General features: G+C 41.9%; 1 protein-coding gene across 3 annotated transcripts in view; it reads left to right on the top strand.

The window, feature by feature from the left end:
- Positions 1–2,410: 2,410 nt before the first annotated feature.
- The window catches only part of sgip1a (SH3GL interacting endocytic adaptor 1a), a 73,672-nt gene continuing 57,099 nt past the window's right edge, over positions 2,411–18,983 (top strand). For all 3 annotated transcript variants that reach the window (XM_070961546.1, XM_070961544.1, XM_070961543.1), the window contains exons 1-4: positions 2,411–2,554; positions 6,952–7,053; positions 13,848–13,990; positions 18,491–18,535. In XM_070961546.1, the coding sequence (XP_070817647.1) occupies positions 13,939–13,990; positions 18,491–18,535 (97 nt within the window). In that variant the 5' untranslated portion in view covers positions 2,411–2,554; positions 6,952–7,053; positions 13,848–13,938. The remainder of the gene's footprint in view (positions 2,555–6,951; positions 7,054–13,847; positions 13,991–18,490; positions 18,536–18,983) is intronic.

The raw sequence follows: 18,983 nt of genomic DNA, 5'->3' as shown, positions 1-18,983 counted from the left end.
GAACGGCAGTGGTGTCATCTGTGTGCCCCGGACCAATCCACTGAACAGCACCATTAAAACTCCTCCTTTGAATCACTGACACAAACAACAGTGAGTAATCATTTCAACTGGGGGAGAAAAAAACTCCGAACCGAAAGCTACAATGAGGAATGTGTGTTTTTCCGTAGCGTGACCAATTTCACAGTCGTCTCTGTTTCCCTTTTCTCTGGTTCTTCCACAGCTGTGTCACTGAGCCCTTTGGTCATATTACTCTAAACTTTAGAAATAATTTGTTGCTCTCACGCACTCTTCCCAAATCATAGAGGTCTGCAGCACATGGGAACAGTTCATTGGCTGACGCGAGTGTGTGTGTCTTTTACTTATTGCTCTCTCGTAATGCCATTCTTTCCAGTAATCTTCTGTACTTCAGACCATTTATAGTTAATGGCAGGCACACACAGGTCAACTCCAGGGCTTGAACCTTGGTCATCTTGTTTCATAATGCATTCTCTGACCATTAGGCAACACTACAATCACAAATAATGTCTTTAATGGTTTTCAAAAGTATTACATCATGTAAAAAGCCTTGTGTTACCTACAGCATTACCCTGGAGGCTCCTGTTTGTCAAATCAACTTTGACTCAACTTAGATCATTTGGGGCCAGAAATAAAATCAAAAAACACTTCACCTGGAAAAATAAATGGCAGAAACATTAGAAAGTGCAACAAAAGAGTGATCCCTCTCTCTGAGGACAGAAAAACATGCAACAGGAGTCTTGTACAGAGTACAGACCACAAGAACCAACAAATACAACACAGAGACAAATGAAAACATACAACAATGACTCCAAAGTATCAGAGTTACCAGATAAACAGTATATAAAACTTACAGCAGAGAATTAACTCATAAGTTGTTGTGTTGACTGTTTCCACAGAGCAGGACCTGACTCATCTCCTTTAAAAGCAAGCTATTTTGCACTATCCCTCTTTTCTCTGTGCATTGTTCTTGTCTCCTTTCCTCTGCCACAATTTTCAGCGCAGGAGCTCTGATTTGTCGGGACAGGCTGAACCGAGCATGTGCAGTGGCCTGGTCTGGCCTCAGAGAGGAGAGGAGAGGAGAGGAGAGGAGAGGAGAGGAGAGGAGAGGAGAGGAGAGGAGAGGAGAGGAGAGGAGAGGAGAGGAGATAGGTAATAAACCTGGGGAAAGGCTGTGGTTGAAGACATCTTGGACGATGTTTGAACACATAGGTCCATCCTCATAGGAGGCTCTGGGGCACAGGCAGTGATGAGTTTGAAGTATCCAGTAGTGGCCTCATCAGAGTTGTGAGTGAAATAAAGAAAAGGAGAAAGAAAAGGAGAACTCTCATAACATGGCTCTGCTCAGTATGTTTTTTCCAAACAAAACAAAACAAAACAAAGCGGCCTGTGATGTGAGCCATCACATCACACTGTTGATGTGAGTATTTATAAGGATCTTGTCAGTTTATTCTTTGAGTTTGCGCAGAATGAACCTGTTTTTCTAGATGAGAGTACTATGTTACCTTACTGCAGTTAAGCTACCCCTGGTAGACAGACAAAGCTCTTTCTAACAAATTGATTAGTGTGTGTTCACATGTGTATATAAGTGTGTGTAAGTGAGTGAGTACACACATGCAGAGTGAGGATAGCATAACAGCATGACAGAGAGAGACTGCCAGCCAGAGAGGAGAAGCAGTGAATTGGAATTTGGACAGGGTTTTTCCTCTCGCATCCTATCACGACCAAGTTCTCTCTGTCATCAGGTTACCATGGCAACTGTGGTAGAGTTGAATACTGAGACACAGTCTCCAGACATTTCTCGGTGGGATAACATCTCCACAGTTACATGCAGAAAACGTCTCGTACAGCAGGTACCGACACGGATAAACTCTGACACACACATGCAGATTCATGCTGCTAGAGATCAGAACTGCAAATATGGAATATGACTGAATCTAGAAATATACATACACACTGCAGTCCAGGGGCCCAGCTTTACATAGTAGTGGCTGTGTGTGTTAGAGTGTGTGTGGTATACTGTATATACCCCATTCACATTCATCATATAGAGCTGATAGTAAGCTGACAGTAAAAATAATCTGGTTGATGTTATAGATGATGGTTAGATCTCATATTCATAAGATGCACACAGAATATCTAATTGAATAAGTGAATGAAATGATTAAATATAATTAATGGGTTGCTAAGGCCGTTTTGTTTTGTTTTGTTTTGTTTTGTTTTGTTTTGTTTTGTTTGGAAAAAACATACTGAGCAGAGCCATAAGGCCCAGCAGGTCCCCTCGCGCGCGCGCGCACACACACACACACACACACACACACACACACACACACACACACACACACACACACACACACACACACACATACAGACACACCCATCGCCTCCGGGCTTCACACGTGCATGGTCATGCGTACGGAGCTACACAGTAACCTGCAGCGGAGTACGGACCATTCAAAAACAGTATATGAACACTTTTCTAAACAAACAGCCTTTCCTCTGCATGCTGGAAAAAGAAGAGGACCATCACGCGGATCAGGTACAGTTTGCATGCTCTCGGGCCAAGTTTGGTGGCAGAGGCTGTACAAACATTTGGAAAAATCAAACAGGGAGGGACGCTCGTGTTACGCAACAGTATTGGGCTGCACGTCAAAATGTTGTGGTTTGCAGGAGGAAATTACTCTCCTGGACTGTTTTGGATTAATTATTAACCAAGGGGTAGGGTGAGGGGCTGGTAAGGTGCCTGGACCAGCCCAATTAGTAAAACACGTTTTACAGTTAACACGTGGCATTTAAATCTCTGCTTCAGCGTAGGTGTGAGTCAATAAATTATGTAATAAATGACTGGAAAACAGTATGTAACATTATGGTTGAAACGGAGCTGATAGGTTTCTGTCCTTTTGGGGCATACATGCTGAAATGTGGCCTGTTGTTCTGCTTGTAGCTTGACTGTCCAGCAGCAGATTGGGCCCCTTACATAATCATCGTTTGACATTTGAGAACTGACATCTGTTACTTTGACGTCTGACATCTGATATATTCTGAAATGCAACATTAACTTAAACAGGAGCCCCAAAGGAAATTTTACATAATTTGCTGGTCTTAAGAAGACATTGTCAGATTTCCTAAAGACTTGTATTCAGCTGGAACAAACATATTCCCCACACTGCCTAGTAAAGAAGGTTTTTAAGAAGTTTCCTAACTCAAACCATCAACGGTCAATCAGTTACGCTAACCGGAAGTGACACACGTCTTTGCTCATTTTGTTACAGAGGGATTAAGATACATTAAAAATAAAATAGAACCTAAATAAATCATTATAATAAAAAAAAACAACATACATTGACCTGGTTATAAAAATTGTGTTTTTGCTTCATACAAGTCAAGCAAGGCGATAGGAGGACTGCTATGTCACTTCCGGCGACCATCTTTCATTGGCTGAGCAAAACAGTCGCAATTCGTAAGTTGACGTTTTCTACCAGTTCTGCAGGAGTCAGCGTATGTTTTGTTGTCACTGGAACAGATAATACTTTGACCAATCAAATGGTTCTGAAAAAAGCAGGAAGTGTTGTAAGTGCTTATCCCTGAGAAAAAAAAACAGAGGATAATAGATTGAAAATGGAAACGTCAGTGCAGCAGTTTTAACCAGCAGCTAACTTGTCAAATGGACGTTAACGCTAGCTACACGAGAGACCTAAGCTAGCTTAATATTGTGCCTAAATTGAATTAATTTGAACTACATTCAGCTGCTTTGAAATGCCAGTTTATGAAAGGAAAAATTCATGTGTCTAGCTAGCTAACGTTTTCTTGTGCAAAATCTTACCAGATATAAATACAGTAGTAGGCAACTGTGGCTAACCATGTAACTTACTAGCTAGCTAAAGGTGGTAGGATGCTGACCAGTTGTAGGAAACCATTTGGCACTGCCACCATGAACATGAACTAGCTTAACATAACACACTCGGTGTGTCAGAAGTGAGCATTAACAAGACTGGAGGAACACGTAAAATATTTCATGGGATAGCTCATTTTAGGGCGAGAACCTTTAGTTGTGTGGTAATTTACCATTTGCCAGCTGTAGTCATTTCAGCGCATGTGTTTATTGAAATTGAAAGTGGATCCAGTCTTGTGTATGGTAAATGACATCATAGCTGGAAATCCACGATAGTTAATGCCATGATTTGCGAGAAATGTATTTACAGTAAATGATAAAGTTCCCTGTGCGGAACAGCCTACATCCTAGAAATGAAACAGGAAGCCAGTCTGGTGTCTGGGATCATCCCTTATCACATGTGTCTGAGTAATGGAATGGAAAGAGGTGGTGTATGCATGCTCAAACAGTTTCCTGATATGCTATACTATCACTTTTTGACACACAGTGCCCTGCCATAGTCATTTTAGGATGATGATGAAATGTTGAAATATTGTTATCCAACTATGGCTTTTGACACATTACAACTGTAGTCGAAGAGAAGTGTTTATAATTGATCTCTTGATCATTTTGGACTTGCCATTTTCAGGAAAAGGAGTCACATTCATGCAAAACCTGGAAGACTCTGAAGATGATTCTGATGGTTTGTTACAATTCATACAATAGCACAGGTTGCTGAAATATCTGGTTAAAAGACTGAGAGTGACTTGTTATGGATGCTGCGTACAGGGTGAACACAAGTTGTAGTCCTAAAATCTTCTTTCCAATCATGGATTGATGGATGTACATCACTGATTTCTAATCAGTCTTCAGGGTGATTATGGAAGTTCAGGGAGTGCTTTAGGGCATACATGCCACTGTAGTCTTGACACAGCTTGGTCCTGATTTTTGTCACCTAGGGCCTGAAAGTCATGGTACTGACAATACTCTAAACACAACAGATACAATCTAGCAGCTAGTTAAAGTTTATTACACAATGTCGCAATCCAGCACATGAAAGCGCAGGAGAGGGGAGCAGAGAGACGAGAAGGGGACGCAAGACTGATCAGCTTTTGTCATCCGAAACAACTGAGTAATTATGTTTTGGCATCCGTGTACTCCAGTCAATTCATTCAGGTCGATTGGCCAAGCTCACTGCATCATGAGGTTTGGCACAGCTGAAAAATAATTAGCATTTGTTTGGAACATTAATGATCATCTTGATTAATTAGGTATGTTTTGTAAGAGTTGTGGTGTTGGTGCTGGAGTCCAGATGTACGACATCAGCATGTGATGATATTTGTGTCCAATCAGACTGAGCAGGCGTTGTTGCACGTGATGATTCACATGGAGCTACACCTGAATTCTGGGTCTGCCTTCCTTTCGGACACTTCCATCCTGTATCAGTGGTGGTCCTGGCGTGGACCAGCCACAGTCTGAATACTACATTTTCAGCACATGCACAATGCAAGTGATGGTCTGCATTCCTCTTTCTGTACAAAAATACATTCCACAGTTTATGTGATGGTAATTTGAGGCTGGATTAGACAAAGCAAGTGGATATCTTCCAAAGTTCAAGTGCTTTACTAAGAATTCACCCCTAGCCACTATTTTAATACAGGCTTTTAAAAAATGTGGACCTATCCTTTAAGACAGTGGTAGAAGACATTTCACAGTTGTTTTTCAATGCCTAGTGCACATGTTAGAAGTGGTTCTGGCCTTGGGGCTGTCATGTTGGGATAGCTAGAATATCCCAGAGGCCTGCTGCAAGTGTGAGTGTTGAAGCAGAGTTCAAGTAGAGGTTCACGATATGTGGGAAAAGCTGTGGGGGAGAGAAGGCATTGCCAAGCTTGAGAGAGATGAGTGTGGAATGAGGTTTCAGTTTTAGGTGGACTTTGCCTGGGAATTCAGCCTGGGAAAGTTTCTGAGCTCTATTTCCTGTGTTGAGCTGTGAAAACCCTCAAAAGCAGCATTATCAGGCAATGAGTTCTGGGCTCTGCCCATGAAGACAGTACTGTCCTTGTGTTACACTGCGGTACAGCTCTCACGTTTGAAGAAAAAATATTAAAAATACTTAGAAATAAAGTAGCAGAGCCACAACTGCCAAGAGCATTTTAATGCAATATAAATTAAGTATTCTACATTTACCTTTAAATTTTTGCAATACATTGAACATTTATTTCTATGAACACTGTAAAATATGTTATGCTGTGCAAATGTGGTGGAAGACAGACATGTAGCAAGCACAGATCTGTTCAGACCTGTTCAGACCTGTTGAAGTTTTACAAGTCACAAAGGTTTAAATAAATAAAGGACTTACACGATGCAATGTGAATTTTTAGTTATTCCCTGTGATGCTCCATCTTTGCTCAACAAAAAAACTTTTAAGATGCAAAGGAAACATCACTACAAAATGAGTATGCTAGTAAAGTAAATGTGCAACACTCCCATGAACAAAGTCACCTTTTTCAGTGACTTTCAAAAAGACATTGAATGTAATAGTCTTTTTTGTATCATCTCTCTGCACTGTGAATCTATCCTGAATATCTGAGCTAATAGAAAAAAATATAGAAAAAAGACTGTGTCCTCAGCAGACTTGCATAGTTCAATACAGAACGTGTTGTTGAAGGAGTGAGTCATTCATGCTGCTTTTGCTGTGGATTGTTCATGGGGGAAGCCTTATGTGTGTGAAACTGTGGAGAAGCATGACCTGCATGCTCGGGAACACACCAACCATTTGTCCCACCAGGTCATCAGTTGGGTCATAATTCATCTGCACTTCTCTGTTTCTTAAATTCATTAATCATTTTAAACAAGTCACCTTGCTCAAGTAGCCAGTCTGCCAGTTATCTGGTCAGTCAGTCAGTGTTTATGAGCAGTGACCCTTCATCCTGTTTACATTGTTTTTGATGTTAATGCAAGTTCCTGGTGCACCTTTAAAATTTCTCTGACCTATAGCCTGCAGGTGAGATTATGTATGTTTTGGTGTGTAGTCTAATCAGGTTAAATGTGCATTTGTGTTGCAGATCACAAACGGACTTTGCTGTGAATGAGTAGATGACCAAGAATATCCCAGCACTACAAATTCCTGAATCAGCTGATATCAGAATTAGAGCTTTCACATTGAGGTAGGTGTGTGCGTCCTCATAGTACACCTCAATAATAGCACAGGCCACAATGGCATAGAAACTATCAAATAATGATCATTTGCAGACCTGATTGAGCAGAACTCAGAGGTATCAATTATTAAAGTATTAATGCCATCTTAAGACCATCTACTAATTTTGGCCTAATCCTATGAGTACTAACATGGCTCACCTGACCAATTCCTTGTTCCTAGTATTAGTGATGCACTCAGTGTTACACAGTCAATGAAAGTCAATAAAAGGAGCTGTAATATGTTAAATGAATTGCTGTATACTCCATGAATACCCACCCACTCCTACCCATTACGCACACACATGTAAAAACACACTTGCACATACTGATCATCTGCCCTCTTAAATCAGGAAGTGTGATGAATCCATGGACTGTTCTTAGTCCTGGTTGGGTTCACAGCCTACATTTAGTTAAAAGTCCTCTAAAGAGGGGAGAGCAGGAATACCTCCATGATCATTTTGTGAACCTTTCTCTGAAAAAATATAGCACATACCTCGTACATCATGATTTTGAGTCTGCCTCGTGACCTACTACATTACATCAGAGGCAGGATCATTGTTCTCGCTGCTCTGCCACATTGTCAGATAAAGCAGATCTTAAAAAGCTACATTCCTATTTTAAGATGGCTCATGAATTATGGGTTCAGTTTTAAATGCGTCATAGGGAGGATCTGGGCTCCTAACAGAACGTCACAGCACACACACACAGTAACCTATATCAGCAACTTTCTCGTGGGTGTCCAGCCAAAACCGATTGAGCCAGTAAGCAAGTGTAGGCAAGTGTTTCTCTCTCTCTTTTTTATTTATTTATTTCACCTGCAGGGTTTTCTATGAGTGTTCTGACACAGATCTTTGATTTTCTGTTCTCACCTTCACTTTAGGCACTTTACCTGAATGTTTTTTATGCGGGTCATTTACTAGTTAAACAGAACCAAACCTTCCAAATCAAATTTAGATTAAGTTAAAGGGTATTGAACTTGACGATCTGTTTGATTTATCCAAAGCGATTAGAGAGTATAGAACTCATCCCTGTGCTATTTTTGTTTTCTTTAAAATACTCCTTTGAAACTCCCTGCAGTGACTTCATCTGGCTCCATTCTGTCAGCCTGGCTGTCCAAGCAAAGACCGGTACTCTTGGGAGTGGTCTAATTTAAACTTCTCCACTGTTTATAGATATAAGCTGATTGTATAGCAAGTTTGGGCTCTGTTTATTTAGGCTTGGGCCCTGTGTGCAAGTGGTAATTGGTGTGAGTAAGAGGGACTTATTGAACTGGTGTTGACATCCTGGAGACCATTAGGGAGACCACAGACCAGACCGGCCCAGTATCAGAGGGGTGAGCTCATCTTTTCCATCCCAACTTCTGAGGCTGGAGGGGGGGACTGGATTTCAGAGGGGTCCTATAACAGGGGGTTGTCTCTGAATGGGGTTTGGGGTCAGAGAATAGTCCAGACTGACAGTATTTGTTATTAGACTGATGCTGAAGTGCAGGGGAAGTGGGAAATATAGTCATATTATACTTTCAAGTGTCAAGTCTCTGCAAGTTAATTTTCATTTTAGACTGAACTGACCCTTTCTAACTGTGCCTTTGGGTGGCTGGTACAAAGCCTGACTCAATATCCTTCATTATGACCAACTACGTTATGTATAACTCTTGCTAACTAGCTAATTCACCGACCACTGTCTGATTGATCATCTGGCCTGGCACCAAAATAAAACACATCAGTATTGTTTGTCGCTGACAACAATGTCATTAAGTTCCTTCTAAAGTAACTCCTGCTTTAACTACTCAAACTTATGAATCAGAATACCTCAAGTGGCATTAGACTAAATAGACCAAATTCACCAAGGAGGTGGCAGTCAGCCTCCTCAGCATCATTAAGTAATGAGGAAGTGGGTGCTAATTACACAGAAAACCTTGCCTCTTGATGTAGTGTGTGTGTTTGTGTACATGTGTGCTTGACACCCTGGGCAGGGCAGCTAGTGGGGTAATGACACAGAGCAGTTTGGCAGTACTAACAGACAGAGAGCATCACGAGTGGCTGGATGGCACGTAGGCACTCGACATGGCACCCAGCCATCACCACGCCTTATCGCCCTACATGGCTTCCCCTACTGCTGAGTGGAGTGAGTTGTTTTGGTTTGACTGCACTCACTGCTGCCTAATTGGTGAGTGGGTATTTGTCTGCGTACATTTAATGACTGCTGCCTAATCACCATCCCTCATCAGGACAATTTGGAGCTGGGCAGAGATGGAGCAGGGTGGAGATTTGCAGGGATGCTGCTCTGACAATGTGCAGGAAATGGCACAAGGCCTTGGGACATGAGACGTGACGGCTGCAACATGAGCCCAGGGAAGTCCCAGAATAGAGATGATGTTAACCGAGAGGCATCATATCTGTAAAACACTTGCTCTGTAGTGACATACCTCAAGCTCAGAGCTCTCCTGTCATTTAATTAATGGCAAAGGTGTCACATGTGAGGGTTCCTTAAGTTCACAGAGGACAAGATTCAAAGAAAAACAAAAAATATTTACTGAACTGAACTGTGAAAGCAGAGCATGAATGAATACATTACTGCTCGCTGGTGTGTCAGTGTTACACAGCTGTGAGTGGCCCTGATGATGTGATCGTGGGAGAAAAGTCGCCCTTCTGTCTTCCTGTTTGCTTGGTTCATCTCACTGCATGGTCATGTGCCACTGGGCTTTCCCTGCTCCTCAGTGTCCTGCTCCTGTAGTGCTGAATTAGTGTCATCATCCTGCTCACCTCAGTAAGCGTGGCAGTACCTCGCTGAATTGGTTTCTCCTTTTTCCCCCCTTCTTCTTTTTATTACAGATTTCAGTCATTTTTAAAGTAAAAAGTTAATGCAAGTTTTGCTTCCTTATGTATACGGATGTCACAATATATTGAATCTCACAATATCGAGATAGAAGTGGGACCGTGGTACTTTCTGCCATGACGTTACAAGGTTATTTAATAGCTGTCCTTGTCAAAATTGTATTGTTTTTGTTTGAACAGCAGAGGGCACAGTCATAGTAGTCAAGTAGATAGACTCCCCTCATACTTTGCGTGCTAGTCAAGTACTGCTAAAAATAAAATGAGAGAATTACGGATAAACAATAATGAAAAAGAGATTAAGATGTTCCATTGACATTTAGAGCTGATATGTGGCAATATTTAAATTTTCCCATTTGAAGAACTGACAATGGCAAATAGGAAACTGACAAACACAAAACAGCTACACTACCGGAACACATCAAACATGAGCCATTTGGCACATTGTCGCCCAGAAAAGCTCAAATTACAACAACACAGCTTCAGTGAAGCCAGATGAGCCTGGAAGAAGCATTTGGAGCTCATGTTATGAGCAGCCAACAGGAAACAAAAAGTTTTTGAAATTGGTTCAGTCATTCATTGCCAAAGACAATCAGTGGCAGTCTTTTCACATGCTTTGGTCATGACTGGCTACTTATATTTTATTTCATGAAAGAAGGAAAGCAGAAGAACTTTAAGGTAAAAACAAATTTTATTAGTGCTGTCAATCGATTAAAATATTTAATCGCGATTAATCTCATGAATGTCATAGTTAACTCGTGATTAATTGCTATTCTAAATCATCTATCTATCTATCATTTTAATACTGTTATCAACATGGAAAAGTGGATTGGCTTACTTTGAGCAAATGTTTTTTAATTGAAAACAACAACGTGTAGTGTTATATTTCACACTAACATTCTCATTTTGAGCAGTCATTCACATTTGAACGAATCAAATCTCACACAATTAAACACTGTCAGTAAACAGATGACAAAAAAATAAGGGTATAATAAGGGATCAAAACAGGGTGATAAAAGATAAAGTTACAAAGTGCACATCATTGTAAACTAGGACTCAGTCTATAGTGCAGTTAAACCATGGCTTAAACTTTCCTTTCTTAAGTTTCCTTTGAACATAACAGCATCCATATGCCATCCATTGTCGCCTGTTTTGACAAGGAGGCAGCGGAGAATTCGTATTCGCCGTGTGTTTGACCATCAAGTGGTATTTCAGACTGGATGTGCTACGGTGATAATTCAGTTCACACCAACAATACACACAGATAACTTTGGTGTTGTCAGTCAACCCATCTGGCAACTTTTTGAAACTAAACTTTCCATTCAGAATCTTCTGCGCATCCATTTCGGCGTTTCGCACTTGACCAGTAGCCTAAACCAGTAGCCTACTCCTTTACAGCTGGCGAGCAAGACCAAACACGTACATGGGGCTTGCCTATTGTTTTGTTTTTGGTTTACAACCAGATCCTGTAGTTTTTCTTATGTTACTAGCAGTGGCCACAGCTTATAAAAAAGTTCACTAGGTCACAAAGAGCGTTAATCTTGTGATTAAAAAAAATGACGCCGTTAAAATTGATTTGCGTTAACACGTTAATAACGCAGTATTTTTTACAGCACTATATTTTATATGAATAAAAAACACTGTGTACACTAAATATATAATAAAGGGCTTTTTTTTTTAAGTAATTTTTCTTTCTTTTTTAAATATCACAATAAATATTGTGTTGTGTCCTTAATATCAAAGTATTATCATACCATGAGATTTTGGTACATCTCTACTTATGTAGCATCCCTCTTCTTTTGTTTAACGCTTGTTGAGGCTTACAGTCAGCCGGTCCGTCTGAAGAGGCATAAGTTGATAAAAATGAAAAATGACTAATGTTTTATTTTAATGATTAGTTGTATCTTATTTAAACTGTCAATAAAGACAAATGTCCATGTTATGTTCTCAGAGCCCAACTTGACTTGTCTGACCATCAGCCAGAAAACCAGAAGTTAGTCATCATTTGCCATCTGCACATGTGAGAATTTTACTTTTTTTTTTTTTTTTTTTTTTTTTTATAAATCAGGTATCATTGATTTATTTGTCCAATCAATCAATAAAATGGGTCATCCCTAGCTGTTTCTGGTGCAAAGGGAAAAGCATAATTAGTGCAAGATCGCTATTTTTGTTTTATGGGGAAGTTAAGGATGGAACTAGAACACATTTGATAAATGATTGCAATTCAGGGACCTTAAATGGCATCGCCATACCTTATCCTCTACCCCCAGTGGTTCTTCAGTCGCCAGATGATCACGGCAGTTAAATGCAGCTTTCCCTTTCCCACAGAGTGATGACCCATTTGAAATTGTCTTGTGGTTTTTGGCTGTTGGTGAAAACATTTTCAGACCAACAAACAGATGCAGAGTCGTCCCTGAAAAAAGGCCAAATTAGAGCAACACTGCACCCCACAGGCGAAAGGCATAAGCAAAGGTGGAGAGAAAGTAGGTCAGAGTGAGGGAGGTATAGGGTGTATGTATGTGAGTGGGGGGTAAAAAGAGATAGATGCAAGCTACAGGGTGGGAGAAAGGGAACAAGAGAGGTAAATTCAGTTTATTTGGCATCTTCTGCTTTTGAAATAAACAGTCTCCCTTTACACAAATTTCTGCCATCAGGGAGGTATATGAAATATGGCAGAAACAGGAGCATCCTTGCACATAATCTATTTCTGAACAGTAAGTGCTGTCTGTCTAAATGCCAAGGGGACTCCTCTGCTCTCAGGGGAGGGTGTTTTACTGAGATAAGGAGCGGAGAACGTGTAACAGTGTGTCACTGCAGGTATCAAGCTTATAGGTTCACGCTAAATTATTTTAGCCCACCAGTGCCACCAGAGACTTTCATAGCTAACACAGGCACTAGTTTTGCAGTGCCCCAGTCTGAATGTGATTCTGTTGGTGCTGTACCTGTATCTGGATTCTGCGGAGTCAAAAATAGATCATGGTTTTTAGCTCCTCTTTTTACAGTGCTTAGTGACCATCAGTGTGTCTTTGTGATGCCTGTTGCAGACTTAATGTTTTACTGTCCCTGTACTATTCTTGAAAAAAGAAACAGACTGCAGCTGTAGAAGTGGAGCAGAGATGGAGGGGTCATAGAGGTACAACAAATGGCAGGAAAAAGGGCACTGTGTTAAAGTGACCAGCAGATGGCGCCAGCGGCATGTCATTTTGGGGGACCTGAAATAAAATTTTTGGTTCAGTTCACATGTAATTGGCAAAAATGTAATTCTTGGCTGTCAGATTATAAGGGCACTACCTAACATTAAAAAAATATATATAATAATGAAACATATTTTTAGATTGTTTTGCTGTAATGTACAAACATTAAAGCAGATGCTTTTTAGATTGAGGATAGCAAACTTAATCAGAGCAAAGAATAAAAAGTAAAAGTTTGACTTGTGAATATTTCTTTATGTCTAGTGTAAGACCCATCATGGAGATGCACTTTCAAACTGTTCAAAAGTTTGGGATGTTTGAAACAAAACCATAGCAAAAGTGTGGTAAAGGTAACAATCTGAAACATGCATATAATCAGTCTCAAACATTTGCCTTCTGTCCGTATATTGCAGAATTTGTACATGAGTAGGGAGAACTCGTAACTGTGGGTGTGTGTGTATGGGTGCAAGAGCAAGTGTGTGTGTCGGTGCATGTGTCTGCTTGTACTGCAGTAAAGGACATGTTGACCTTCACTGCCCAGCTTGCCTGGACTCATAGCCCACTGTTCCACATTACTATTCAACCCACAGGTTGTGTTCCTGTGTGTATGCCTTCGCTGGCACACTAGCAGTTGTTAAATTGTATGCTAGTATCAGCATCATCCTGCACATCGTCGGAGCAGCTCAGTCTGGCAGAGTCCTTGGTTACTCCTCATTCTTGTCTCCTTCTCCTCTTTTCCAGCTGAAAATCTTAGTCGTCCGTTTGTCCTCTCCCTTCTCACCCCTCTTTCCGGCTGGGGTGAGCACACGGGGGTCCATGGAGAGAGCTGTCAATGGCTGAGGAGCTGTGTACAGGCTGGTTTCGGATCGTTGCAGGTACAATAGGTAAAATCCTTTTCTTGACCTATCAGTTCAGTTCAACACCTTCTCAGCAGTGAGGACATGGATTGTTGGTGTACCTGAAAATAAGGCATATAGGTCACTTTTCTTCTCTTTCTTCCTGTTTTACGTCTTTATAGTCTCATGGGGTTTACTGTAGATTATCTGATGCCTGTGGTGAAAAGGGTAGTCTATATCTTTTTGTGAGCTGTCAGTATTTTACAGTAGTAAAATCTCATCTCATAGTCTGTTTGCTTGTGGCTGTATGTTATTCTTGTCGCCATTTACCTTCACTTTTTTGTTGAACTTACTGATATTGTGATATGGGCATTTGTGTGCATTAATGCAGTTGTACATTATGAATTTGCATGTTGACTGTGCGGTGTGTCCTCTGAGAAGGTGCATCAGGGAACACTGTGGCACTGTCATTTAGAAATAGAAGAGAGAAAGACAGGCAGAAGTAGGAAGCAGTAGATATTCCCATGGCATTTAAACACACCACATTCATTTCCCAAAGGCTTCATGCTCAATCTACCCTTTCTGGATCTCGTAGACTCTCCATGCATTGTCTTTTTTTCCTCATTTCTCTCCAAATCTCACTCCAGATAGATATTCGATACTAAAACTGATTGATTTAAAAACATGTGAGTGTGTCATTGAGACTACATCTTAAATCCACTGGCCTACAATGTAGTGCAGAGGACGATTTGATTTATCTCTTACAGTGACATTATAAAGTGACAATAGAGCAATATATTGTCCTTGATTTGTAGTTTTTGAGCTTCTGTTTGCAATAGTGTCACTTGTTGACATATGTCATATGACATGCTCAAGAACACCATTAACAACAGCTGTTATTGGTGCTATTAAAAGCGCTGTAGGTCAAAATTACAGTTACAAAGTGACTGAGGCATATCAAACTTATTTTCCTTTTGGGTCTATTTGCAGTAGGTAACAATTGATTGAACATATATAATGCAAAATCTTCCGCCTCTCTCTCTGCTGCCTCGTATCACTCTCCCAAGGCCCTCCCACCAAACCCACAAGTTTGAAGGGCAACAGAAGGCGTTGGATGCCGTGCGAAGCCTCATGCCTCGTAGGGCCTGCTCTCCATGGCATGAGCCTCGCTAAGGCCCCAGTCCCTCTCACTGTGACTCGTTTCCTCAAAGATGCCCCTCCAGATGCCTCAGGGCAGAATGTCTTAGGCAACATTGGCAGCTGTGATGGTTGAAAAGTTGACTATTTCCAAAACCAACCTTAAACCAAACACTTTACATACAGTTAGAAAGAAAGCATTCTATCAGAAAATGACATTTAATTTTTTTCCTGAAACTTAATTTTTTACTGAATTTGTTAATTTACTTTCACACATGTTTTCAATATGATTGTATTTTTGCAATTTGAACAATATGGGCATGCATGTGAGCAGGATGTTTACAATTTGAAAGTTGAAAAAAGTGCCCATCAAGGCAACCATAAATAGAGCCTATGGAAATTATGTTATGCAGAACATGCCTAGTAATCCACAGTGATTGGTAGCCTGTGATTGTCTGTTCCTCTCCATAGTAAATTGTATAATGGTTAGTTGTGTGTCTTTTTAAAGGCTGCTCTACTCCTGCAGATCCAAAACAGAGCTTATAGGGCATTAGGCTTTATTTAGCAAATCCCCCTCCCTTCCTCCTCCCTTATTCTACATTCCTCCAATAGCTGGCATTGCAGCATTTGCAGCTGCATTACCACTACACCTACCTCTTTATTTGTACAAGTAAATAACCAAATGTCAGCCACATGATTTGCCCAGTACAGTTTATGGATGGTATTACAGTACACTGAGCAAATATCCATAATATTTGCACCTCATCATCAGTAAGGTCTAAACACCAACACATAGGTATCTGCCATGATTCTCAGTGAACACTAGATGGCAGTACAGGTGAAGATGCTGTTTGTTTTGCAGTCAAGGGAAATAGCAGGAGACAGGAGTAATGTAGAACAAAATGGGAGAGGGAAAGAGAAAGTGATGAGAAACAGAGATGTAGAGAGAGCAGAAAAGATTAGGTAGATATGAAGACAAGAGAAGGGGAGACAGCAGAAGACAAACAAGAAGGGGAGGGAGCAGGGTAGTCACTAAATACAGCTTTGGAGTTGGGGGAAGAAGGGAAGAAGGAAGGATGAGGGGGAAGGGAGTTAAAGCGGGGGGCAGGGGTGGGGTCCTCCTCTTCAAGAGCATCTGCTGGGTGTTAAGACAGAGGAGCTGGACAAGGAAAGATGGACAAACGAAAGGAGGCAGGAGGCAAGTGACAGGAGGAGATGAATAGAGGCAGCTTGACAAAAATAACGGGATGAAAACAGGGAGAAGGGAGAAATCAGGAAATGAAAAAGGAAGAAGTGGGAAGTGAGAGAGAGGGAGAGATCTGGAGGGAGGGAGCCACCATCACATGGGCTTAAGCATGACTTGGGAGGATTCATTGGGCATGGACTGGCACACGGCTGGCTCTTGTTAATGCATGACTAAGGACTTAGAGATAAAGGAAAAAATAGATGCTTATTTGTCTGTGTAGTAGACATTAGTAGCCACTGATTATAGGTTCTCTCATAAACATACAGTATACACAGTATACATCCATGTGTATATATGTATAAGTCATCTACGTGAACACCCGTGCACCACACACTCTGCCTGCACCTAAGCCTGAGTATTTTGTTTACACGAATTTTCTTAAGACATTGCTCACTACATACATAGTTAAAGGTACATACGTAAGGTCAAGGCTAGAGAGTGATGCCAACTATTAGTAGATTTATGACTGCACACCCACTGGGCTTCCGTAGAAATACTTTATAAAGTCATCATGAATAGGCTTTTACTGTGACAAAGAGAACTTCTTCTATTACTACAGCTAACAATAAAAGTAATAACCCTAATACTAATAACAATGACAGTAGACTCAAAGTGCTTGCTGCATTCATTCCTGGTTCATTCCCACATTTTAAGTTATATCATTTTGCTGTTTCATTATTTGTTGTTGTTGTTGTTTTGCAGGTTTGCCTAATTGTCAGTCTCCTCTGGTTCTTGGTTTGTGCACATAAACATCCACCCCTCCTCTCTCCCTCTCTTTTTCCCCACCCCCTCATAGATAATTAATCAGCAAACACACACAGACCCAGACACAAGCACACGCCCCTCTCTGGGGCTGTTCTGTCATCGGCCCTTCCTGCTCGTTGGTTGCAGCTGTAGCCTGCGTTGCCATAACGTCACGCTGATCGAACATGGTCGGGGTGCAGTGGGAAAGCACAGAGACAGAAAAAGACAGCAGAGTGAAACAGGCAGGCAAAGAGAGGGAGGGAGGGAGGGAGAGAGGGAGGGAGGAAGAAAGAGAGAGGAGGGAGAAGAGAGAGAGAGAGAGAAGAGAGAGAGAGAGAGGGCAGAGTGAAACCACACCTTATTCCAAGGGGGGCGGGACACCACAGGCAGGGACACACAAGCAGCTACTACAGGAATAGTCACTGTGCAGGAGGGTGCAGGGCAAATGTGTGCAGTGCTGTATTAGAGTCTGCGTATGTGTGTGTGTGCATGTGTGTGTGTCCTCAACATGGGTTGTCACTTGGCTCACACCTGCATGATACTCTCTCCGCGAGCAAATAATTAATGTCATTCACCTCTGGGCAGGCTCGGCATACTGCACTGACATAAGGTAGGGTGTAGGGGAGGGGTGCCTGTGTGTGTGTGTCTGTGTGTGTATTTAGCGTATTAGTGTGCCTGGATTTACATGCCTTGTGACTTTTTCCTGTTTCTCTTGTTTGGACATGTAAACGTGTGTGTGTTAAGTGTATGCGCACAATTATTGGTCAAGCAAGAGAGGTTACTAACATAGCATTCTCTTGGGCCACAGTGTCAGGAGATTCAAGCTGTAAGCCATGTGACTCCACAAAGCTCGGCCGGGATTGGCTGAGGCCATCTCTGACCTCAGCAAACTGCCTCCGCCCCTCCTCGACACTACCACCCCCCCACCAAACACACATACACACACATAACCCTCCCTCCCTCCCTCCCTCCCTCCCTCCCTCTCAGTCTCTCCACCTCCCTCCCTCTCTCTGCCCTGCCTCTTTTATTTATTTTTTTTCCTCCAGTTAGCTTTGCCCCCACCTCTCAGCATCCTCAACTGAATGTGTAGGTTAGAGCCGCAGTAGCAGCAGCAGCAGCAGCAGTAGTAGTAGCAGCAGCAGCAGCAGCATCCTCCATGGCTTAAGCCCCAGCTCTGATGATCGGCAGCTAGCCCGGCCAGGCCCCTACCCCTCCTCTCTATCTCTGTCTCTCTCTCTCCCCCCTCTCCCTTCAGGGCTAGTTGACAGGCGACGTCTGGGGGTGTCGGAGGCTCACAGTTAGCCAGGGCGTTAGCCACATGCACACGGCTGCTCTGCTGCCCATCAATTCTACTGTATCTCTGTGGTAACCGGGGGTTTCTTCTCTTCTCCCCCTCCCCACACCTCCTGCTTTCATTTCAGGCTCCTTGGAGATAGAGGAATGCAAATCTGCAACCATGATGGAAGGTAAGATGATTTTTATTATTATTATTATTATTATGCTGTCCCATTTTTGCTGTAATTCAGGGTAATCTCCCTTTATGCCCTTGTCCTACAGCGCTGGCAAGCATGTGTGGTTGGGATATTCAGATGTCATAAGCTGCCCTGCTATTTTGAGTGCATACATTCCAGTGACTTGCATGTTATTCTCAAAGGGCACAGCCACTGAATGTCTACCATAGAGGCACAATGGCGAGGCTAATTGAACCGTGTGTACCTTTGTGAGTGTGTGTGTGTGCGTGTGCATATAGTGAGTGCCCCCCAACCCCCCCTTTTCCCGCTTCCCATCGTAAAGGATTATTTGGATTTATTGTGCAGGAGGGCTTATGTGCCCAGCTGGCTCACTTGTATAAATTCTCTTTGTATGGTGTACTCTGAATTGCATCCACACACGCATACACACTCACAGCACCGT

The sequence above is a fragment of the Chaetodon trifascialis genome, chromosome 4 (assembly GCF_039877785.1).
Source record: "Chaetodon trifascialis isolate fChaTrf1 chromosome 4, fChaTrf1.hap1, whole genome shotgun sequence".
Classification (NCBI taxonomy): domain Eukaryota; kingdom Metazoa; phylum Chordata; class Actinopteri; order Chaetodontiformes; family Chaetodontidae; genus Chaetodon; species Chaetodon trifascialis.
This window is presented reverse-complemented; position numbering and strand designations above follow the sequence as displayed.